The 25,375-nt window shown below is 44.2% G+C and overlaps 1 protein-coding gene across 16 annotated transcripts in view; it reads left to right on the top strand.

Annotated features, from left to right (window-relative positions):
* The first annotated feature begins 586 nt into the window (after nt 1–586).
* The window catches only part of tle3b (TLE family member 3, transcriptional corepressor b), a 31,196-nt gene continuing 6,407 nt past the window's right edge, over nt 587–25,375 (top strand). Inside the window, exons 1-15 of one of the 16 annotated variants that reach the window (XM_035151751.2) lie at nt 587–1,033; nt 1,444–1,672; nt 2,281–2,381; nt 2,601–2,664; nt 4,092–4,136; nt 9,644–9,706; nt 10,863–10,937; nt 14,518–14,556; nt 17,168–17,369; nt 18,392–18,450; nt 21,835–21,957; nt 22,439–22,489; nt 22,905–23,060; nt 23,985–24,120; nt 24,314–24,486. In XM_035151751.2, the coding sequence (XP_035007642.1) occupies nt 1,649–1,672; nt 2,281–2,381; nt 2,601–2,664; nt 4,092–4,136; nt 9,644–9,706; nt 10,863–10,937; nt 14,518–14,556; nt 17,168–17,369; nt 18,392–18,450; nt 21,835–21,957; nt 22,439–22,489; nt 22,905–23,060; nt 23,985–24,120; nt 24,314–24,486 (1,311 nt within the window). In that variant the 5' untranslated portion in view covers nt 587–1,033; nt 1,444–1,648. Of the gene's footprint in view, nt 1,034–1,443; nt 1,673–2,280; nt 2,382–2,600; nt 2,665–4,091; nt 4,137–9,643; nt 9,707–10,862; nt 10,968–14,514; nt 14,557–17,164; nt 17,370–18,391; nt 18,451–21,834; nt 21,958–22,438; nt 22,490–22,904; nt 23,061–23,984; nt 24,121–24,313; nt 24,487–25,375 lie in introns of all 16 variants that reach the window. The other 15 variants (XM_035151735.2, XM_035151742.2, XM_035151728.2 and 12 more) reach the window with 15 other exon arrangements.

Raw genomic sequence — 25,375 nt, 5'->3', positions numbered from 1 at the left:
ATGTAAAGTTGGACACTAGCTGCTCCAGATCAGCTTCACATGTGAGTTATTCTCCTATTAAACACATTTAAAGCTCATATTAACACAGTGGATCCTCTGTAGCGCTGGCGATGTTATTCCTCTTTAAAGGAACATGTAGTGGGTTTGAATCATCTCAACTTTATTGATAAACCTAACTGTAGATGTGCACAGTTGGACACTGGCTGCTCCAGGACCAGCTTCACGTGTGATTCCCTCACATGTGAAGAACACGTAAAGCTCATGTTAAGATGCAGAAACTCTCTCTGGCGTCATTTCTCCGTTTGAATGATCCGGAAGTTTCATTTAAAGTGTGTTTGACTTCACTTGATGAAAGTAAATCACCGACGTGCACAGACGCAGCAGCAGCGCGAGCCTCTAGAAGTGATGGTTATTTGAAGAAGCTGCAGATCCAAAATGGCGAAAGGGAGGGAGGAGGAGGGGTGGGGGGTTGGTGAGGTCACGGATCGCGGACCAATCGCAACGTCGCGGCAGAGGTGCCCCCCCACGTGGGGGAGCCGCGCCGCGATTGGCCCGCGCCGCCGAGCCTGTCCGCGGGCCGTGATTGGCTGCTCGCGCTGTGGGCTCCTCGTGCCAGGGAGCAGTGTGTGTGTGGTAGCGCGAGCGGCGGAGGAGCGGGTACGAGCTCGCGCTGTGTTTCACCAACGGACGACATTTTCTCTCAAAAAGCGTCGAGGAGCGTGAAAGGAGCGACATCCGGAGTCACCGGAGGATTCTGCCGCCGCCGCCGGATCTAACGCCCGCTTTCTGCGAACTTGTCCGCGGGCAGCAACTCGTCCCGCGACCGAGGGGCTTCCGACGTTTCAGCCGGACGGAGCCGACGCTCTTCTCCGCCGCGGGTCACCGACTCTCCGGAGGAGGAGGAGGAGGAGGAGAAGGAGAAGAAGAAGAAGAAGAAGAAAGAGACGCGGAGACGGACATTTTTTTTTCTCCAGCTCCCTTCGAGAGGATATTAAGTTTCGTGTCTGGATTATTTTCCGTACCTGAGACAAAGGTAAACACGGAGAGAGGCGCTAACGAGGCGGGAGGTGGTGGAGGAGGAGGAGGAGGAGGTGTTGTGGCTTCATGGCAGCGGCTCCTTGTTTTCTGATCTTCCCGGACACCGAAACACCCCCCGTGTGTGTGTCTGTGTGCGTGTGTGTGTCTGTGTGCGTGTGTGTGTGCGCTCCTGTTCGTGGAAGACATATATTTTACGAGAAATAACCGTCGGAGCCGTTGTGATCAAACGTCTCAACTTTGGGGATTTACTCGCTTCGCTGCCGTAGTTGTTTCTAGATTTATAGACATTTTTCTTTTGATTAAACACTTTAAGTTTTCAAGATATTTTTTTTTTTTTTGAGGTTAAGTTTCGCTTCATGTCGGAGTCCGGCTCCTCAGCTGTGCCCCGTTTTTCTGTGTGTTCAGGTACAAACCAGGTGATCGCACATCCAGCGGCCGGGGTCTGAGGGCGCCGCCTCGAAGCCGAGAACAAGGCTTTGTCCGCCGCCATCGTGCGTGTGCGGGGGAGGGGGTGGCGGTGATTTTCCCGCACCTTCACTGGGACTACACACTCACTCACAGAGAGCGAGAGAGAGAAACCACGCAGATTATCTCGTGTTAAGGAGCCGACATGTATCCACAAGGCCGGCATCCGGTAAGTAGCTGTCTTTGTCACTGTGAATTGATGCAACCGCACCGCCCTTCACAACAGCCTAATTAGCTCGTCAGAGAGGAGCTGCTGATCCACACCTTACTATTTATGGTCTGCACCGCTGTGGCAGCGCAGAAAACTGGGAGATCGTGTTTTATTGGCAACAAGATCAGAAGATTTTGGTTCAACTCGGGACAGCAGATCATATAGGAACACAGTTAATTCCTCTTCTTGTTGCTGTTGCTGCATTTGTTTGTGCTAAAAGGTTAATTGTGCTTGTTGCACAGCACACACCGAAATCCCACAACTGTGTTTGATTTAAAGTGTTCCTCCCCCCCCTCCACCCCCTCCATGTTCTCCTCTGCTCACTGTGTAACATTACTTTGAGTCTGGATGAAGTGACCCTCCTCTCTGTCATGGCACATGTTGTTGAGTGAAAGCGGCTCCGTCCTCCGCCAGTCAGGGCTCAGGGGAAATGTGAGGACAAACCATCAAGAGAAAGAAAAGAAAGGGAGAGAGGGTGGAAGTGGCAGGAGAGACAGATGAGACTATTATCCCGGCTGCGATGGCGCTATTTACACCTGTGGTATTTCCAACCTTGCACTTTCCAGGCACCTCATCAGCCAGGGCAGCCTGGCTTCAAGTTCACCGTGGCGGAGTCCTGCGACAGGATCAAAGATGAGTTTCAGTTCCTGCAGGCCCAGTACCACAGGTAATGATTGGCCCCCTGTAAACAATGCTGTCTACCTGGAAAGAATAGGAAGAGGAAGCTGCCTCTGTTTAGTTCCACTTCACTCACCAATTCTACACTAATGAAGCATAAACATATCTATGTTCCATATTTAGTTTTTCTCATATCCATAAATCAGTGTGTTCACTCCGTTGTTTAACCGTCACCAGAAATTAAACAATACTTTCCTTCTTTCTTCAGCCTTAAAGTGGAGTACGACAAACTGGCCAATGAGAAGACAGAGATGCAGCGTCACTACGTCATGGTAAGAGCGATCCTCATAAAGCTGTGAATCTGATTTACTAGCATATCCTCCTTTTTGCCTCAGGTGAACAGTCACAGGTGGTGCAGCCTCGTTGTTTTGCAAAAACCATGTTAGCGTTTGTTCCTGCTCGTTGCTGTTGACTCACACCTGTGTTTTCATTGGATAAGGAGGTGGAGGGTGGGGGTGTGCGGAGAGGCAGCCGAGACTCTAGCATGGGGTCAAATGTCCAACTATTGATTGTGTGGTGTGACGACCCCCTCCCCGTGGCTCTGGCTCAGGGGTCCTCTTTATGACCCTCCGCCGCCCCTCCCTAACACACCCAACATGACCCACTGGGGGTTAATGACTGGTCTGCTGGCTTTGCACATGAATCAGAGGGTTTCCTGTACTCTTTTCTTTTTTCTTTTAAATTCTCCTAAGTTGAACCGTGCGCTCGTTCAGACACTTTAGACACACCCAGGGGTTCTTAGATATTAGGTGACTTGTGTCTTTTTCTCCAACCATAAAGATAACAGAGTGCTTTCTGGGGCCAGGTGTTTTCTCCTGATAGGTGTTTGATTTCCATCAAAGCTGTGTGGCAGGTTAAATGTAAAACGGCTCCAAAACTGCAATTAAATCATATTACATTCAGTTCAGGGCCCCCCGGTGATCAGATAGAGACAATGAAATCTGTGCATGTGCAACAAAATCTCAACTCAAAGGTTATTTCTGATACCGGAAAAGCTGCATTGTGTGCACGGAAAAAAGATCAACCTTTATCTTACAGGTGATGTGGCTAAGAGCTCACTCGTAGTTTGTGTACGTGTGTGCTTATCTTGTTTGTACTTGCAAGGAATTACTTTAACCAAGCGCAACAGTACGTTTGTTAAATATTATTTTCCTTGTGAGAAAGCAGAAGGTGGTGGGAGTAGCTGTAAAAAATGGAAACTGTTTAGTGTGTGTTAGATAAACAAGACAAACTATTAAGTCTCAGTTTGCATCTGGTGGTGGGCTCACAGGCTTTTGGCACTCGGCAGCAGATAATGTTTTCAATAATAGCATTGGCGTTCCTCTTGGTTTCTGAAGCCATAGACGGTGCTTGTGCTCGGAGACGGGCAGCCAATCGTCTGTTTGCAAAAAGTAAATGGGGTTTTCAACCTCTTTGGTTAATCAGTCATTGTGGGTTTTTTTTTAAAGCTTCACTCGAGTGCTGCAACACATAGTCGACTTCTCTTTTGTTGTCCATGTCACCGTCAAGTTTTTTTTTTTTTACAGCTTTGATGCACTAACATTCTCTGTTCCTCAGTCGAGAAAAGTCAGATTCCTATTTTGTGTTGTACATGCAGTGTATCATGCAGTGGCACATCTAGCCTCATTACTTTGATTCCATGTACAAATTAAAATTTGTTTGGCAACATTTTTTGAATGTTTTCTCTTCTGTTTTACAGTACTATGAGATGTCCTATGGGCTCAACATTGAGATGCACAAACAGGTATGTAGCCATATCAGAGATGGTCTGTATAAATCCAAAACACTGTGGTTTTTTCCCCTAGTGATTGAGGAATATAAACACACCTACTAACACACACATCGCTGACCTTAGTTTCTGCCCTCATCCTTAAATGCCATTAGGAGGGATACACATACCGGCTTCCTGCAGTGAAAATGCTGACAGGCTAAACAACACGAAGGGCACGTTGCCTGATGGGGATGGTTTGATAAGATTAAAGTGAAGTATTTGGCAGACAGTCTGAGAGAATGTGGTATTGTGTGGTTTGTCCGTGTGTGTGTGCGTGTGCGCGGAGACATGTCTGCACCATTGTGTGTCTGCCTCCCCAGTGCCAGCTGGGCTAAAAGCTCATTAGTTCAGCTGCCACCCAGCACTGGGCATCACGCTGCAGTGGAAAGACGTCTGATGAACAGGGCTAAAATACCACCACACCCCCCAATGAGTAGTTTCAGGCTACATCCATACTAATAAGTTTTCGTTTTATCACAGTGTTCAAACAGATGTAAAAGTAGCAAGAGTGATGCATTTAAAGACTAAAACGTAGTCGTGTGGATTCAGCATCAGTAGACTGGAGGCATGCAGGAACAGGGGGAGGTGATCAAATCATTTTAGCCGCATTTTTCTTTTGTCTTAGCGTAATCTTTTCTTTTGTTTATTTAAAAGTAGAAAAATAGATTACAACTATTTCACGATGTCCCTCTTATCTTTGACACTTACATATCCATTCTCTCAGATTCCGTGTTGCTTTCTGCTTCCCTCGCCTCCTCCTCAGTTCTCCTCTCCCACCTCCTCCTCGTGCCCTTATGTCTTATCATTATTTCCCCCCCTGCCGCCCCGATGGAGTGATGTGAATGATGGCCCTCATGTCATTAGCTGTTTGATATGATGTATGAAAGTGGGAGTCTGTCAGAGAGGGAGAAGGCGAGACAGAGAGGTGGGGCGGAGGCGTCATGGCCCTCAGATCCAGAAGGTTAATGGCGTCAGTGGGAGGGGAGCCCAGTTGGAACAGCGGCACGCTGCACAATTCATCAGGTGTAGATGTTTTTTGTAGGCATTGGGTATCTGTGTGGTGCTGCTATGTGTGCTAAGTAGGTGTGTTTTCTGTTTATCATGGAGCTTGCTGCGATTCAACCCCCCTCCCCATTCTTGAGCGTTTTCTGTCAGGCACTTATCACCAACAAGGAGGTAGAAGTGATGCTGGGTGGGGGTTGAGCTGGTTGTTGTGTGTTGATGCTGGTGGCAGTGGATGAGACAAGCTGGCAAACAGGAGGGATGGAAACAGGAGAGGAGTGAGAGGCTTCAGGGTAAATGGGTTAATCGACAAGTCCTCTCCCGTGCATCTTCTTTGTTTATCAATAAGCCCGGTGAAGTCGACGGAGTCCTGTGAATAATGCATGATTCCTGCCACCTCCCTCCCTCTCTCTCTCCTCTCCAATCCCTGGTGAACGAGTGTTTTTGATGACATCAGCGAGAGGTAAACCGACAGCCCATAGCCGTCCCTGTTATTGGTAGGAAGAGAGGTGGGCTGGATTATTGGATGCAGGCAGGCATATTACTCTGCTTGTGAAGAAGATTTATTGCAGTGAGAAAAAAGACGCGATAAACTCATTTTGTGTTGTTATAGCTACAAATCAGGATTGAAAAGCGGGGGAATGGGCACAAACACACACACACGTGCATATAAATAAATACTCACATCCCTTACATGGTAACACCAGTTGTGACTTTACACAAACATTGTAATTCAAGTTCCGACAGACACAGCTTCCTGCTGATCTGAATGGTTTTGCTAGCACAGGGATCTGTGTGGCTGCTGGGGGGGTAATTTGTTTTGACAGTGTCTCTTATGATGGCAAAGAGTGCAGGGTGGAGGTAATCACCCTCGGTTGCTGTCAATAAGTGATTTTAATTAGCGCAGCTCATTAGGCTGCCTCAGCAACGTGCCCTGCTGACTTGGTGGTGTGGGTGTGGTGGGGGTTGCTTTGTTTTTCACTCCCTCTTCTCTGTTGTGGTCCCAGTTTATCTCTTGTACGCTTGCCTTCGTTTTGATTTCAGCTCTTTGGTGAAATGAAAGCAAAAGGAACATGAGTAGAAAAAATATCAATCCCAACAATTAACCATCAATTGATCATATTCCTTAATATGCTTTTTTTTTTCCCACCTTTCGGTAGCCATTTTGTTAATCGTGTTATGCATACCCATTTTCTCACCTCGTTGACTGAATGAGGGAAACCGAGGAAAGTGCTTCATCAAGGAGTCATGTCCGTTTCCTGGATGGAGGATGAGGATGAAATGAGGAACAGGGGGAGGGAGAAAGAGAGCTTGTGCAAATGAATAATTTATACTGGATTCCTGGAATTGTTTGCCAAGGTGATGATGGCCGACCTCTCTCTAAGCCAAAACAAACTGACTATGAGAACACACACAGTCTCTCAAGGGAGGTTGACGAGGTTACTGGAGGCTGTGAGACACGCTTTATTTTGATAGCCAGGCTAGAGGGGCTGGTAGAACAGAGTTACACAATTAGTGTCTGGCCGTGTGAGTGTGTACTCAACCAGCTGATGATGGGTTTTGTGTGTCGGTGTTGATGTGGTGAAATGGAAGTAAATACTTGTGTGCGTATGTCAGTGCACTTGCATAATTCAAAACAAGAAATATTGTGCATGTCATGAGGATTTTAACTCTTAGTGAAATCGAACGCAATCTGTTGGAAAACGGCCCATTTCCACTTGCTCCCCCTGCAGAAGAGGATGTCACTTCATTTTTGCGTGTACCAGCTCAAAATAGAATGACATGCACATGCAAAATATTCTTCATGCATTTGTAATGAACCAGATACCTCTAAGTGCCTCTTTCTTCCTCTGCTCTGGCTGAGAAGATAATTCCCAAACAGCCATCTCTGCCCTCCTCCCATCATATGCCACTTGTTTTCCTCGCCAATTGAAACCTCGTCAGAGACTCTGCTCTCCACTTGGGGGCTAATGCCTGGAGCGACAAACAGCCAAATGGCTTTCAGCGCACCATAGACAGAGGGATGCAGTGGGGAGAGAGAGAGCCCTCTCCAAGCTCTGGTGCTACTAGAGAACCCTGAGTACCTGTAATTGTGGAGCTGCAGTGAAAAGCTTCTGCTGGTTTAAAGGCTTCTGTTTCCACTGGCTTTAAGTGTCAATAAACTCTTTCCAGTGGCTGTCTCTGCACTAAAAGCTCTGTGAAAAATAGTGCCTCCAAATTAAAGTTGGAGTCGTTGAGGAATGCTGCAAGTCATTCGATGTGATGTGTTATCGCATCACATCAGCTGTCAAAAAATCATTTAAATAAGCCATGTGTCCATTTGGTCTCCGTCACACGTGTGAACTGTGCCTGAACAGAGCGGAGTGACTAAATTTGAAAGGCAAGGACAAGATGTAGCTGATAATGGCTGTGATTCAGTTGAGAGGTTTGAATGCCTGTTTCTCAGGTTGGTGCGTCAGTCATGTTTGGCCTCATGTTCCCTGAAAGTGTTGCTGAGAAATGACCAAACAAAAAGTCCAACATCAGCACTACAGTAGTTAGAGCTCAAACAGGATGTCTGCTCTATTGTTTTATTTCCTGTCTTCAAAGCAATAATTTAACTTTGGGGGAAATTTTCAAAGGAATTCAAGAGGTCGGGAACATTTAACCTTAAAAAAAAACCTGGACCTGACTCAGCGTGGTCTCGGCTCCCGAAACACCTGGCGCTGCAGCTCATCTTTCAGAATGAGCCGCTGAGAGAAACCTGTGTTTTTAGCACAGTGTACCTGCATTCCACAAATGCTTTTGGCTTTAAGTGATGGCTCTGGAGTGATGATTTGCTACGAACAATCAGACGGCTTTTCGTTGTGAATTGGTTTGTGGTGAGGGTTTGCAATGTTGTTGTTCTAATAGCCGAGTGTATCAGCATACCACTGTTTCCTACAAGCCCCATGTGGCTCCCCTTGCAGCCATTTCCAGAGAAGTGGTGTGATACTGAAACAATCTAATCCTACTGTGTGGCATTGTATCCAGCCCCCGCTAATGATGATGGTTTATGAGTCTCCATAGAGCTCTCTCCCTCCCTCCCACCCTCTCTCTCTCTCTCTCTCTATGCGTCCCCCCCGTGCAGCCTCTTCCCCACTCCCAGTTATCCCTCATTAATTTCCCGTGCCGATCAGATCGACAGGCCGAAAATTCAATTTAATGACCTGCCTCTGTGCTGCGCCTAATATGATTTTACAGGCTGTTCTGGTCAGGGCCCCAACCCAATTTACATAACGATCAGCCGTGCCAGATAGCGTTGCCCCAGCAACAGAGGAGGGGGAAGATGGAAGAGGGGGAGGAAGGAGGGAGGGCACAGAGGAGAGTAGTGGAGATTAGCATGGAGGGGTGTGAAGAAGGGTTTGGAGAAGGAAGGTGAGGGGGGGAGGATGGAGAGAGAAAGCAGAGTGTGTCTAAGGTCAGGCAGGAGGTTGTGAGATAGTTCCTGACAGGCCAGTAAAGATCTGTCCCTCTCCTCTTCTGTCCTTCTTTTCCTGTCTCACCTCCTCCAAAATGGACAGAGTGACACAGACGTTGTACCAGGCTACCGGCACCTCCCTCTCCTTTTCACTTGCTTTCTCCTCCCTCCCCCCCTTTCACAGTCAAACAAGGTTAAGGGAGAAAATGAGTGGAATGCAGCAGCGTATAAAACGGCGGGAAAGACCTCTTCACCCCCCACACACCTGCTGGGCTTTCACCCCTAATCTCTCAGAATCAATTAGTTCACCTCCCTCAGTTCAGTCAAACCACATTACCTTAGTGTCAAATCATAGGGTTTCACTTCACCATTCATCACCCCCACACAGCCCACCACCCCTTGTCCTTTATCCTGCTTTCTACTTTTGTGTGCCTCGTTTTTATGCCTCCCCACTCTCTGTGGAAAGTACAGATTTTTAAAAAAGGAAATGGGTTTGGGCAAAATGTCTTGGGACGTTCGATCGCAGTAGACAGGCTGCATAGCACATCCATTTGTCCAAATCGAGCACAGTAAAGTGCTCGCTGTTTGTCGAGGCCTGCGGTATCATCTTACTCTCCCAGCTAATATTCCGTGGTCGATACCAAAGATGCCTCTGATAGATAGGGCCAGAGAGTTAACCTGTCTGCTTCAGCATTCCCCACCCTGCTCTCTGTGGGCTGTAATTATGAAGTATGGACCTCATTAGGGTCTCTCCAGCCAGATGGTATTAGCATATTTCAGCCTCCTAATGAAATAAGACCTAATGGAAGCAGGAGAGAGAGGGAGGTGGATGGGGGGTGAATTTGTTCTAAGGCTGTCCTATTTTAGTTAAGAAATACATCGTCTACCCAGATGGACGCTGGACATATTTGTGTGTGTGTGCACAAACATGTGCCCTTTTGTATTATAGGTAGCTTAACTGCTTAATTACAGTGTTGCCCGTGGCATGCAGTACACTGAAGGACTATTATTCTAATATGTTCTCTCTCTCTGCCTACAGACTGAGATTGCCAAACGTCTCAATGCAATTCTGGCTCAGATCATGCCATTCTTGTCACAAGAGGTGAGTGTCAACCCCGCTAACAGCATTTAAAGAATGTGAATGAGATTCATTTCATTCATCAAGTGTCGTAACTGTACAGGAAACTGTGAAAGTGGCTTATTGTACAGAGACCCTGTCACTGACATATTATATAAAGCAAGACATTCATTATTGCTTAATAGCAACAGAAACTGCAAATGTCTTAATGATGAAATGTAACTGAATCAAGTTTAAGCCGCACAACCACACTAACGAAAGTATTGGGATCATAAATCAAATACAAATGTTAATTAGTTTAATCACTCACAATTATTAAAACATGCAGCTCCCATTTCGTCCCCACCTTATTTAACCATCTGCCAAACAAAGTACCAAAAATTTAAAATGATAGTTCTGCCAAATCTACAGACTTTTTCTGAAGAACAAAGACAAGTTTAAACATGAAACTAAAAATGTCCGTACCCATTTCTCAACAACCTATTTCTGTACTACTGGTATATATTATCTATGATCACCATGTTTACACCAAAATTACCAGTATACCCAGTTTTTGGACACCCAAGTTAACCTGCTAAAAAGGCGATTGACTCCTTTTCCATTGCGACGCACCACAAACTGAGAAGGAATTTCACCTCGCTGTCTTGACAGTGTTGCAAGATATTAAGAAAAAATTGCTGTCGTTCCCACAATGTTAAAAACCCAACGTACACAAAAATTCATGGCTATTAATGCACCAATGCCCTGAAGTTCAATGTCCGTTATAACATTGCATAGGAAAATGTCTAGACTTCCAAAATAAAGAAGCAGAAACTGGAACATTCACTGAGGTGTCATGTGCCCATCACTAAATATTGGAGCCAGAGACAAAACCTGTATCTGCAGAGTCAGTTGTTCTAGGAGTGGATGCTGATTGTATCCATTAACATCACAGACAAAAATCCAGATGTTAGTGGGTGTTAACAGGTTTTTCTACTAGTGGAAAAAGGGCTACAGAAGCAAAGGGTGTTTAGTCGACTGTAGCATCATTGACTCAAATTACTTCTGTGCATTATATTTGTGTTTATCTCAGCTACAGTGTCATTTTCTAGGCTCGTGTATGTAAACCATCTTTTATCAGTCTTAAGTTATGAATGCTTTCCCATCAAGAGTCTCATCTGTGTGTTCATGTGTCCTGCAGCATCAACAGCAGGTGGCTCAGGCTGTTGAACGGGCCAAGCAGGTGACAATGACTGAGCTGAATGCGATCATCGGGGTACGTGGACTTCCCAATCTGCCTCTCACTGTGTGTATACCCCCTCTTCTTCCTTCATTTGACCCGAGGTCGGGGGCAATACTGCATGCATAGAGGATAACGGCACATAGGCTATTCAAGCAAGCTACATTATGCTCATGGGCTTCAGCTGAAGTGTTGTATGTCAAGGACAACCTGGGAAAGGGCAATAGATTCCGGAGGAAAATAGGGGTGAAAAGGGAAAAAGAGAAGCTTAGTGTATTAATCTGCTTCCATTTTCCTCCTCCTCTTCTCTGTGGCATTTGAACGTTCATACTGAATACAAACTAGCAACGTGCCTCGTCCTCTCTCATGCAGACTTGCCCCCGTCTCCAGTGGTTTATCATGTTTTTATTTGAGTTGACAGTGTTTGTAATGTGCTCTCGATGTGTTCAATGCTGTAATTCCACTGATTGTTGGTTATAGGCTGCAGTTCCTAACGGCTGCTCCGCTCTGATTTTCCCCGTCTCAGGCGGAGTCAAAGAACATCTGATACAGAGTAACACAGTCCAGGCTGAGATCAGATCATGGTGTTTTTCACGTTTCACTTTGGCTGCACTTTAATTACATAAAAGGTTCCAGCCAACAGGCTTACCTCTGCCTCTGACCCAATAGCAAGAGGAATTAGAGCTTTCAGGTTAGGACAAGCATTGTGATTGCCGCAGCGATTACAGCAGTATGGACTTCACAGGCACCGATCGTTTGTGAGGTGTCGTGGAAAAAAAGATTCAGGCCGCATTCAAGCAAAGTCGTCAAAGTGGGAGGAACAGGAGAATCAGAGTCTTCCCAAAGTCTAAAATTGAATAATCTGAAATTTAGGCCATAAAAAGTCTTGAATATGTTCAAATATTATGTGTTAAACACGTTAAGATTGTCTTAAATATGCTTACGTTCATTTAACTTCTGTTGCCCTTTAAAGAGCTTTTTTTTTTTTTTGAGCAAGTATAGTTTGTAACATCATGTGTATTGTAGTTTTTTCTCAGCGATACAGAAATTTGTATGCTGTAATAAAACTACAAAAAAGACCAACATGGAGCTCATAACTGATCACCTACAAACACTCTGGGCCGAATTAATCGCAGTACACTCAGCTTGGTTGTAGGAAAGACTATGGATACCTACTGTCTCTGCCTTTACCGTTTTAAGCCTTAAATTTCATTCATTGTGGTCTCAGAAAGACTTCAATTCAACTTGTTGAAACCTGCAGAAGCCCTGTGATAGATCATATGCTCACATTACTCCATGATGGTTACCCTCCACTGATGGCGTTGATAACAGTCTCGTTATTTAGCCAGGCTAAATGGGCTACTTGTTTCTGTCACGTATTGTTTGCTTTTTATTAACGAGTGAAACTAGATATTAACAAACACTGTGGTATGTAGTTCCTTTAATTTGGCCATCTATTAGTGTCAATATTGGATTTCATTTGCATGTAACTGTGCACTTTTCAATTTCCCAGTTTGTTATCTGTAGTCATTATGACAAGACTGTTGTGAACATTTTTATTTACTTTGTCACTACTCATCATACTCAAAATGAAGATGTGAATAATGTGACATTTATGTGGCATCATGTTTGATCTAATTCTCACCAGTTCATAAGGTTTTTAGCGCTAAGCTTTAAACTCGGTATCCTTATAATAAAAGTTTAATGTCCTTAATTTGTAAATTTCATTTGAGAGCATCTGTGGCAAACTAAACTTTATTAGAAGAAGCACTTCAAAATTCAGTTCCTGACCTTTTAATTGTAGCCACAACCCTTGAACACAAACAAACTCCACTCTGGCTAAAAATACTTTTTAGTGATTTCTTCCATCTGCTTTTGTTTAAAAAAGAGGGAGAAGGTTAGGTGTTTTCTAATAGCCAGCTTGGACCCAGATGGAGAACTGACCCTTTTGATTAGCCCTCTGTAGCAGAGGTTAGTTAGCGGTTAGCTTGTCCCAGTGGTAGGGGGTCAAGTCTAATGAGAGGCGGATATCGAAATTCGATTAAGGTAAATGAGCCAGGAGCACAACCTCCAGTTTTCAAGGTAATTACTTCCTATTTCCTCCTGCTTCTTTTTTTTTTTTTTTTTAAAACCTGGCTCAGTAAGACTGTCTACAACAGGAGTGACCCTGTCTTCATTAAGGGTTGGCAGGGCCAGATGCACACGCACAAACAAACACACACACGGCAAAGACATGGGAAGTGATCAATCTCCAGGTCCCCACGGTGTGAGACTTGTCAGTAAAGTCTCAGGCTACATCCATAACACTCCGTTTTCATTTGCGTCGTCAAACTTAAACAGACGTAAGTGTTTTGGCTCTGTATCAGTTTTAGTCCCTGTCCCCAAACCCCCGTAAAAAGACCAAACAATTTCTGCCTGAATCCAGCTGATCAAAGGGAAGAATTTGCCATTTTCCTATATTTATATCGCATTTTAAATTAAATGTCTTTGAGTTTTGTCTGATGGTTGAATAAATCAAGGTGTTTAAAGTCACCACCATGGACTGCAAGAAATTAGACATTCCCCATGATTTTATCATTATTTTCTTATTTGAAAGACTTAACGACTCATTTTACATTGAAAGTCACAACCCTATGTTTCTTTTTATTTTTTAATAAAGCATTTGTACAAATATTTCAAATATAATACAATCTCTATAAAAATCTACCTGAAGTGAAAATAAAAGGCAAATTCAAAAGTAGGTCCTTGTGAAAATCTAAATACCTGATGGTGTGACTGTTAGTTGCTCTCTGGCATCAGGACGTATGAGAGTGTAATTTCACAAGTGATGCACTGTCCAAAGTAAACTAGGAGTTAATGCCATAATTTCATTTTTAGAAATGTCAACACAATGTTTGCCTGACAAATAAATTTCCAAAGAATATTGTCTATGACCCCAACTGAACTGAGCACAAAGACAAAGATGCAAACAGGCGTCACGCTCCTGCCCTGGTTTGCATATCGCCAGAGGTGAGACATGAATTTGATTTGACAAATGGGGCTGTCGTCTCATTTCCATGATTTCCACACAGGGTGAGATTGTGCTTCGGTAATGGTTAACGAGTCAGTTACAGGTGGGGTGCTGCTTATCACCAACCCTTGCACAAATGCTAATCTGTAGAACACAGCTTTTACACTGCCTGGTTTTGTTTGTGATGTCACTCTGCTTCATTTCCTCACAGTGATCTCCTTTGTGAAAAATTTGCATGTGAAGGTCATATTTCCATCTGGTCTGAGTGTGTATACGCAGTTTGATTCATTTACATCCACACGTTTGTTACCAACAGTTTGCAGTTCCCCTTTTCCCAAACAGTTATATAAAATGCTGCTTCCACCGTATTAAATGTTAATATTGTTGTTTTTTCTTTGTTGTCACTCTGAATATCTTTGGTGATCTAAATGCTTCACCTCAGACTCTTTTCTTTCTTTTTTATAAACAAAAAAATGAATAGATCACTGAAGAAAACTGAAAAATGCAGATAAAGTGATGAAATAACAGTTATAATATTTACTACCCATGGCTTGTTGCTTGTATAATTTCTGGCTGAATCTCTCCCTCTCTTCTCTGACCCAGCAGCAGCAGCCGCCGCCTCATAGTGCCTATCCAGCCTTCATGGTCAGTGTTCAGGGAAGTTACGAGACATAGAGGCTACATCCACATTACTGCGTTTTAGTTTTAAAACACATCAGTGTTGCTACATTTGAACCTATCGCCTAAAACTGAGAAGTTTGAAAGCGCTGTTGGCCCCATTTTATTTTGAAATAAATGCAGAAAAGCTCCACCTAATTGTTGGTTCATGAATATTAATCCGTCATGTTACTTTTCCCAATGTAGTATTTTCTCTTAACAACCAACTGCAGAATAGACAATCTACTCTCTGTTTACACAGACGCGCACATGTGCAGTGTATGCAAATGGGCATGGTCATGTTTTCAGACATGTTGGGGATTATTACTGACGCTGAGCTAAAACGCTCAAGTGGTTGGAGATCAAAACAGAAACGTATTAGTATGGATGTAGCCAGAGAAACTCTTTTGCATTGCTTGCTGGCAGCCTAACACACGTCTTTTGTGAAGGGAGATGATGATGCCCCTCGAAGACCACAACTTGGGTGTGTTTGGGTGTATTTTGGGCATCTTTGTGTGTTATCTGCCTTACTCGGGTGTCAGACACGTGACAGCGCGTTTCTTTAACCGATGGCATACATCAAAAACCCTCGTGTCAATCCTACTCCAATACTCAGACGAGTCAGCTCGGTGTTTAGCAGAAGGCGTTGTCTAATCTTTTTCGCATCAACTGAAGAGAATGTGTTTGAGTACAGAAGACAAGTAGGTAATGTGACGATCGTTGCCAGACTTATTGAGCCGGTGTGCCAGCTGGTTTGTGCCGCTACTGTTGATGCTTGTTCCACCTGACAGTACAGTTCTGCAGGGAGCCAGCTTCGCCTAGTTAACTTTAATTGCCTGTTTCCTGTGGAAGTTGCCTGAGCTGAAGCGGCATTTACACATAATGAAAAAAGATAAGTGTGAAAGGAAGCCAGCTCTTTATCCATGAATATTGAATTGGAAGCAATTTATTTTCTGAAATTTTCTCTACCCCCACCCCCCCTGCTACCTCCCACTCCCCTTCCCTCGTCCCTCCTCGCTCCTCTCCTCAGCCATAGCTTGCTAATGAGGCTTCTTGATAATGATCCCTGCACGCTTTTCCTCATTAGGCACACTCAATAGGGACGTCCCTGCCTCAATCCCTTGCTCGCTCTCTCTTTCATTCTCTTGTTATTTTTTCTGATTCTGCCGCTCCCCCTCTTCTTGTTCTGGCTGCCCCCTTTCTCCCTCTCTCTCTTTTTTTTTTTTTTGCTCGGTTTTTCTTTTACACAACAAATAGGCTGCCGGGCACACCAGCACAATATCGATTAACAATGCCGCCCCTCGGTTGCTTATATCCATTGTGCGATTTCAGGTCCAGCTACACATAATGAGCTGACTGAGTAATGGCCAGCTGCTAAATAAACCTTTAAATGTGCTAAGCCACTACATATAACCTTGTCTGGTTTTTTCCCCCTGTCGTGTAATGAATGTATGGATGAGGTTATTGAAGTTCTATCTAGCAAGCAGAATAGCAATCATGTTTTTTCTTTTTTTTTAGAGAGGCAGTTGATGGATGTGCTAAGTGTTATTTAACCTTGTTTTAAAGCACTTGCTTCCCTCTTGCCTGAGTGGCTATTTAACTCCTGTCTATCTACTCACTCCTCTCTGGTTGCCTCTCACGCAGATATTCATGGCCTCTTGGGAGGTGTGTGTGAGAGAGTGTGTGTCTGTGCTTAACAGCGTTTTGCTAGAAGAGTGGGCATGCCTGCTTGCTTGGTTTTCCAGAAGGTTTTGAGGTTTTCAAATATAGATCTATTGATTTTTATTTTTTTTGTAACAGTTCCAACTATGATTGAGGCGCAGAGTTTGGGGGAAAATGTTCCGTATCATTTCTGGCGACCAGGGGGAGACATGTCGTCAAACATGGTTGTCACATGAAGGTCTTGTATCCTCAGTAAGAAACAACAGGCAGTTTGTAGAGCAGCAGCGATGAGTGTGGCAGGGTTGTCGTAAGTGAGGTGTGATATGAGAAGAGAAACACATCTGTCATGTAAACCTGGAGGCAGTGTTTTCATAGGCTCAACACTGAGGAGCATTCATGTGCAGACGTTAGCACAGAGCGGTGTCAGTCGACCATACTTTGATTCAACGCACAGAATGAATCTACAACAGTTTAAATTATTTATTAACATCTTATTCTTCACTGTGATGAGTTGCTGTTTTTTATCATGATAAATTTCAAATGAAAAATGTGTGACCGTGCCCTGTGATGTGTTAATGATGCAAAGACAAATGCTAAAGATGATGAGAATGTGAGATAAATTAAAGACTAATACCAATTAACAAATGTATTCTACTGTTTCAGTTAATCCAGCATGTTGAAGCAGATGATAACTACACTGTTTATCTGCAGATTCAAACTGAATCAGTTTTTTCCCTCAGACAGTGAATGAGCTGGAACAGCATGTTGGGAGTCGTCATCATTCGGCTATTATGCATAATCGCTTTGGCCTTGGACTAAATATTGTCAGATCCAGCTGTAACGCTGGAGTAGAGTGCGATCATTCACAGATTCTCTTCCCAGCCGACCCATTTGTCCTCTGTCTTGTCTCTTGTCTCTCTGCATTTGTTTATAGCAGCAGCAGCTCCAGGCCCAGCACCTCTCTCACGCCGCCCACGGCCCCCCGATCCAGCTGCCCCCTCACCCCTCAGGCCTGCAGCCGCCTGGCATCCCCTCTGTGACAGGCGCTGGCTCCGGCCTGCTGGCTCTGGGAGCTCTTGGCAGTCAGGCCCACCTGCCTGTAAAGGATGAGAAGAACCACCACGACCTGGAGCACCGAGGTGAGGAGCACAGCCAGCCGCACAAAGCGCCCGTAGCATTTTACTGCTGATTGTAACTGCCAAGAACAGGTTTTACCAGCCAGACACATTTATCATAGAAACATGTCGCTGTATGTTTTAAAACTAAGTGTTTGTGCACAGAATTACTGGGTGAGGAAATATTTACACGGGTAATTTTATTTGGCTTTAATATAATATATTTTGATATGAAAATAGTTTATACCAACATCACGAAACAGGAAAGGACATTTTAGAGGTTTGCACACTCGAGGATAAACATACTTTAATAGCATGCAAAAATAAAGACAGTGTAGAACTGTTCAGTTTCGACGTTGATAGTAATACAACCTGTATCTGTATTTTTGTCATTAAATGTTATGGTACCAATTAGTGAGTCAACTTTTACACAGGAATTTGATGTTATTAATGGATTTATTAATGATTATATAAGAGCAATAGATGTTTAGGTTAATATTATCTACTAAACCTTTGTCACTTTCTCACACGCCATCAGGTCTGCTGTTTTACAGAGAAACAACAATAAATGGTCTTGTTTGAGTCATCTGTAATTTTTAGGTTTAAATCATTGATAGAGGAGTTTTTAGTATTTCATCACGTCTGCAGTTGTAAATGTGAATGTATATTTTTTAAACGTGGACTTGGTCCCACAGTCTGTACCCAGACTTCCAGAGGGCAAGCTGTCCGTTAGAGAGTTCACCTGATGAACTGAATACCTGATAAAGATAACGTTATTGAGAACAATCACCAGGTTTTCACAACCTGTCAACCTAAAGCCAAAGTTCATAGAGATATATAATGCATCAGTGTTTGTTAAGCATTAACAGTTATTTTATCACAACTTATGAACCCTTTTATAAAAGATATAAAGTGGTAACAACATGAATGAGGCTGAGCTGCACATATGAGAGCTTTGTTTTACATGAATAATAATTGTTATGTGATTGAATCTCTCAGTTGTGGTGACACTCGTACTAATTTGTGTTTTGTTTTTCTCTCTCCTGGACCCTCATCTTTTCACTCACCTCTGGCCATTCCTCTGAAAGAGCGCGAGTCGAGCACGGTATGTTGACTCTGCTTCTCCTGTGTGTCTTGACTTTGTCGGCTCCTGGCTCTCTGTGTTTGGTGTTCAGGTGTACTTTACAGACTTCAGCTTCACTGCTCAGTAGAAATTAATGCTCTGTGCATAAGAACATACACATTTTTGTACTCCGGGAGGTATAAGCTGACTGAAATCAAATAATTAAGTCTGGTCAAATAAGCCAGTGCCATCTAATCTTGGTGGAAACTGATTGCGATCACTGGGTGAGGATTAATAGTCGGCTGCCTCCTTTAATTTCAGCACAATTAAAAACGACTTTGACTCCTTTTCTTTCTTCACCTCTGTAGAGGATTTACTGTTGCATGTGTCTGATACCTGACTCCTTTTCATCTCTTTATCTGCCTCTCTCCTTTTATTTACCGTATATCTTTATTTTCTGCTCTCTCTTCTTCTTCTTATCTCACTCTTCTGTCCCCCCCGTCTCTCTCTCTTCCTTCTCATGTTAAAGTCCCTGTTTATTGGACTGGCTTAAAGCTCTCAGTTAGCTGGAGCAGAACGCTCTGTTGGATCTGCTCGAGCAGATTGAGTTCCCATTGACTGGCCATCCTGAATAGGGCCACTCATGTCTGAAGGGAACCCAAACTCTCATCTCGTATGGTGACGAGCGGCTGCCAATTCTACCTCACCTAATCTCTCCACCACCGTCCCTCCTTCCCAGTGCACGCACACGCAGCGTCTTCCTGTCCTGTTGTCTCAGGTCATCTGATACCAAAGTTGGAGACAAGTGCAGGGTTATTGAGTCCAGGCAGTCCTTTAAAGGTCACAGGCGCAGATTCATAGTCGAGCTGTCATGATGTCACAGATTTCTGTCCGTCAGGCAGCTTCGTCACATCAAGCTGCTCAAGAACGGGTCTTGTTGCTTTCTTTTCCACAACTGTAGCTGAGCAAATGTCAATATTTTGACTCTGGAAGAACGGGGTGTGAAAATGGCAGAAAGCTGCGAGGCCAAGGCAGGGCCAGTTACTGAAGGGAGTGCTGTGTGTGTGTCACTTACTGCGCAACCACAGTGTTTTGTTTTTTTAATTGTCACTCTCCACTATCCTTGGCTCGTGAAGTTTCTTTTAACGTCATACTTTCACTCAGACCACATCCACACTACTACGTTTTCATTTGAAAATGTTTTGGATACATCTGGTAGAAAAAGCGATGTTTGGAAACAATGGCGTAGACACTTACGACTGTTTGCTGATTGGGTCTTTTCACACACAACGTAGCCCTAATCACCTGTCACATGAACCCCCCCCCAACTGAAGAAAACAACCAGCATTAGTCTTGTGTAGAATGCAACATGGATAATCACTTACTTTGTGCAGTTAAATTCTTTATTTTACAATGATATTACTGCTTGCATGTGTAGGAGACGAGCTCTTGTTTAAGCTGACAACCAAATGCTTCCTGTGTAAGCGAGTGGTCACATGATATGCATTTCCAGGCATGTTAGTATGGACGGGGATTAAAACTGATACGGAGCCAAAACGCTCGTGTGGACAGAGACTGTTTTGCAGTAATGTGGATGAAGCATAAAACTATTCTTGTGGCTTTTCTTTTTAAACCACAACAGCAGCTGAGCAATTGTCCATATTTTGAAGGAGGCAGTGTGGAAATGGCACAAGGCTTCTTGGTTGGCTGAGACCTTCAGGAAAAGTCTGACTCCCAGTGTGTGGAGGCAGGGCCAGTTTCTGAAGGGGGTGCTATAAGTATGCCTGTGTGCCATTAACTGCCCAACCACAGTGTTTTTTTTTAAATTTGCTTCTCTCCACTCTCCTTGGCTCAGGAGGTTGTTGCTTTTTAATGTCACCCTTTCACTCAGTTTTCAGGCTGTTGCCTTCCTCTCCTCTTCTTTCTCTTTCCGTTATTTGCAGCCAAGATGTCAGACATCTTCCTTTTCCCTCTTTCACCACATCTCTCTGTCTCTGATGAAGGCAGGGATTTGTTGAGCTGCCCGACATTGTGGGCAGGTTTCAGGGTTTGCCTCCACCCCCCCACCTCCCCCATCCCTGCCTCCCTGCCTGTTGGGCTGGTTGGCGGTGCCACCCCACCACACCAGTGCCCAGACTACAAAACCCCCCGTTTGCTGTTTCTGAGATGGTGCCAGCCTATGCGGGCATTCCCACTAGTGGGGAGAACTCATTGCCACACTGCTACGCTCTCATTGCTTGCCAAGTTCCTTTCCTGTTTTGCTCTCTTGTCTTTCTTCCTCTTTTTTTCTCATTTTCTCACTCTGCCTCTTTCATGGCTCTTTTCTCCGCTGGCAACATCCTCTTTGTGTCTTCACATTGCACTCTTGTCCAGTTTCCCTCAAAGGCGTCTTTCTGTCCTTCCTCTTCTTTATTCCAGTTGGTTTTCATGAACTTTTCTGTCAGTCATTTTATGCCGTTTTGTCACTGACCTGCCACAGTGTACACACACACACACACACACACACACACACACACACACACACACACACACACACACACAGTGACAGATCTTGGTCACTGCTGTTTTCATTCGCATGTTGTCTCGTTTAGTCAGGAATGCAAAACTGTTGGGTTAAATGTTGCTTCAAGTGGGTCTGACCTAAGGCTCTACAACAGGATCCAATGTCACGTTTTTCATTTATCTGTGTTTATATACACCAAATATCCCATGATGCACTGGGCTTCCACCTCACATCTTCTCTTATGTTCTGATCAATCTCTTTGCTGTGAAACGTCGGGGGTGTTTTGTCTTCAGTGGTGTGTGTGTGTGTGTGTGTGTGCGTGTGTGTGTGTGTGTGTGTGTGTGTGTGTGTGTGTGTGTGTGTGTGTGTGCTCAGCTGTCTCGTCTGTTTCCTACTTGCGCCACTGCCACGGTGGCAGCAGCGGGGCTAAGCTGTCCCAGAATCCTCTTCTGTCCGTTCCATCCTAAATCAGTCCAGTTCAGTCTGGGAGCATTGTACGTTTAGCTGTACAGTCAATATTGTCACTGCTCTGATAAAGGAAAAGGCTCCAGAGTCATATCTGGGCTTAAATGCACCATTTGTCAGTTCCTGGCTTTTCTGGTTTCTCAGGGTTTGTCACGTTTAAACCTCAAAACATTCACCTGACTGAAAGAAGACATGTCTGGACAGTGGCAGAACTGTGCTTTATTTATTTTTTAAGACAACAAAGAATTTAATTATTTGCAAGTCTCACACCATATCACATCATGACATTCACAATAATGGCCCAGCCTCTTCCTCACATTAACACGATGCAACACTCAGTCATGTTCATGGATGTTGAAGCGTATCACTGTCCACTGCAGGATTTTATGAGTTAAATATAAAGCAGACTCTGGGAGCTGGACACTGATTGTGTGGTCTGTGTGCGTTGTCGTTGGCAGAATAACTCAGTGTCGCCGTCAGACAGCCTACGGGCCGCGAGTGAGAAGCACCGCAGCTCTTCAGATTACGGCCTCGACTCCAAGAAACGCAAAGTGGATGACAAGGACAACATGAGCAGATACGTGAGTGTTTTTCTCCACTGGTTTCTTTGTTTGAAGCTGATCCTGAGCATGTTTCTGTTTGTATCTTTACATCGATTAACTCTGTGGCTTCATTAGGCCTCTCTTCAAATGTAAGCTGTGAGTAAACTAAAATGTAGAAGGGAAAATATTTTACAAGCTCTTTATGACCTGAATAAAATACATCTCAGAGCTGTGACTCCATTAACATTGTAATAAATACAGAGGATGCAATGATCTTTCCTGGAAACTTTCAAGAAATTATAAATATTTGGAAATAATTGACCGGTAAAATACAGAATTACCAAGTTTCAGTTTATGTCTGGTTACAGTATTTAAAGTAAATAAATAAATGCTACAGTCGAAAACATGTCACAGATGCTGGCTTATATTTTGATCCACCAGTCAAAATATTAAATTCCACTAATTTTTACCACCGTTAATGAACGACCAGGAAACTAAACCTGTGACTCCTTCATTTCAGGACAGTGACGGAGACAAAAGTGACGACCTGGTGGTGGACGTTTCCAACGAGGTGAGACTTCGTTTGAACTGAGCCGTTCAGTCACATTCCAGCGTGAACGCTGCGTCGAAACCAAACACGGCTCTTTGTCATTTGTCTGCAGAAACCTCAACACTTTTCACAGCGCTGCCAAAAAAACTCTGTCACAATATTGGCTGTGTGCGCCATGAGTGTGTGCTTACTCGCTGTATTTCTTTTGCCGTTCATGCAGAAAGTAATAAGACAAAGAACACAAAGGGAAAAGGGAGTGACAGGTGAATGAAAAGTGTGTGTATGTATGTGAGGGAGAGAACAAGCACGCATGAGTATATTTATCTATGTTTGCACATGAGGCCCCAGTTTGTTTGACCCACATGTACATGCCGGTGGCTTTCCTCTGCTCTGTTTGCTCAGTCTTGCTCTCCGTCTGTCTCGTTTAACTCTGTAGGATCCGGCCACCCCTCGAGCCAGCCCCGCTCACTCACCTCCAGAGAACGGCCTCGATAAATCACGGGGCCTGAAGAAGGATGCCGCCCCAAACAGCCCCGCCTCCGTCGCCTCTTCCGGCAGCACACCGTCCTCCAAAGCAAAGGACCACGCCCATGTGAGTGCACTGAAAGACAAGAGACATGATGAAATAAGGAGGTTACAGTGGAGGGGGTGATGGGCGAACTGACAGCCCTTCACACAGACGCCCACTCCACTTGACAAATGCCCTTTAGTCTAATACGCAGACGGCTTAGCAGTCGGCTGCTATGAAGGGTCTTGAAGGGGCAGAGGGTGGATGCACTCTCAGGAAATCAAACGCTGTGGCTCACTCCTCTCAATCTTCTTTATGGCTTACCCAATAAATGGTCATTTCTTCCTCGGCCCGAGGCTGTAAATAACCCAGAGACACAGTGGCAAGGGAACTGCTGTCTCCTCCTCTTCCTCCATCTCATCTTCTCTCTCTCTCCATCCCCCATTTTCTCTCAGACACTAAAGCTCTTACACACCAGGCTAAAACAGTCTGCCTGCATTGGTTCTACATAACGATTGAACTGCGGATTAGGATAGATTTATAGTCCGTATCACCACCCTTCAGCTCCCGTGGCACCCAGCGTGACTCTGTCCCTCAACCAGCTAAACCCTTGTGTCTCTAACTTGATCTGCAACGGAAGGAGATGGATTAATTATGAGAGGAGTGGTTGGGTCACCATCTTGCTTGTCTAGCCACTCTTAACAAGCTTGACTTCTAAGTAAAGGTTTATACTGCTACCCCTGACGCACGCACACACACACATACACACACACTCACCATAGCTGTAATGAAGTGTCAGTGTTAGATTGGATTACCTTGAGCCGTCCACTCAGATTGTCACTCTGGATTTTCCTGCCAGTGGGGAAATATTTTTTTTAGCGCTGACATGGATGCTGTTTCGTTTCCGTGTGTGTGGCTGAGGGCGAGAGGAAGTGAACTTGAGTGTTTGAGTAAGAGGATACAAAACAAGGCTGCACACAAAGGCTTAAGAGCATCTTTCTGCTTTAGAACGACAAGTCGTCCACACCGAGCCTGAAGTCCAACACGCCTACACCCAGGAACGAGGCGCCGACACCAGGAACCAGCACCACTCCAGGATTACGACCTCTAACGCTGGGCAAACCACCTGGCATGGAGGCATTAGGTACGTCAACGCACATAATGTACCTCACACTGATTTATTGATTGACAAGAGTAAACAAAATAATTATCTTTCATGGAATTTAATAAAATAGAGTTGGGGTAAAATAAAGTTGCAGCCCTACGCTCATTGTAATGAACCATATTTTAATATTTCTGAAGCTAAATTATTCTCTCGTGTCTTTCATGTTTTCTAGCTGCTCCTGCCCTGCGCACACCGCTGTCTATCGCGGGTTCCTACGCCACCCCGTTTGCTATGATGAGTCATCACGAGATGAACGGATCCCTCACCAGCCCCAGCGTTTATCCGGGTCTCATCTCACCTCAGATGAGTGCTGCAGCTGCTGCCGCCTACGGACGCTCACCAATTGTAATTATTCTCAACTCTATGAAACATTTTATTAATGAAAATGTTCATTTATTGTTTACATGTCTTTCTAATTAGGTCTTTGCAATGTTAAAAATTTAATGATCAGAAATTTAGACCTTAAAAAGTCTTAAATGTGTTAAAATATTACGTATTAGGTCTTGAATGTGTTTAGGTAGGTCTTAGCGACTCGGCTTGGCTCAGGGAAAGACTCGTAACTGAGGGTTATTAAAGGCTACTTCACCTTTTCATCAATTATGCTGAAGTGTAAATAATTATCTCATAATCTTCCTTATCTGTTGTACTTAATTTCATTCGTGTGGTTTTAAGAAGTCCTAAATTTAACTTGAATCCGTGTCACGTACAGTATACATGTTGTATATTCCACCTCCATCAGTTTGACTCAAAGCCGTCACCAGCATGTGTATGAATTATCCAGCTTGACTGTGGCTTGTGAAGTACAAGTAGAATGACTTTGAGAAACTTGGGTATTCATCGTGTATTTCCAGAACTCATTGTGAATATTTCTGCTCGGCTGGCTGCAGCATGTTGTGTAAACATAATGAGAGTACAAAGACGAGCCGAGCTCCTTTACTTTGATGTTACTTCGTTAGCATTCCAAAGGCTTTAAGAAAAAAGACAGACTCGCCCCCAAAATGCATCTTGTGCATGTTTGAAAATCTCCCAGGCTTTCATTAGCATTAGCAAGTGGGATGTCGGAGCCTTGTGCAAAGCTTCCCTGTTTGCAATGAAGCTGAATTTGCACCTTTTTTGAAGGGATTTGCCTGAAACGAGGGTTCCTCAGGGCGTTAGCAGCTTAAATGAAGCATAGTTTTCAATTTGAATATTAGTTTAGTCTAATTTATCTTTGCAGGTTATTGACTGTTTAACT

The sequence above is a fragment of the Hippoglossus stenolepis genome, chromosome 1 (assembly GCF_022539355.2).
Source record: "Hippoglossus stenolepis isolate QCI-W04-F060 chromosome 1, HSTE1.2, whole genome shotgun sequence".
NCBI lineage: Eukaryota > Metazoa > Chordata > Actinopteri > Pleuronectiformes > Pleuronectidae > Hippoglossus > Hippoglossus stenolepis.
This window is presented reverse-complemented; position numbering and strand designations above follow the sequence as displayed.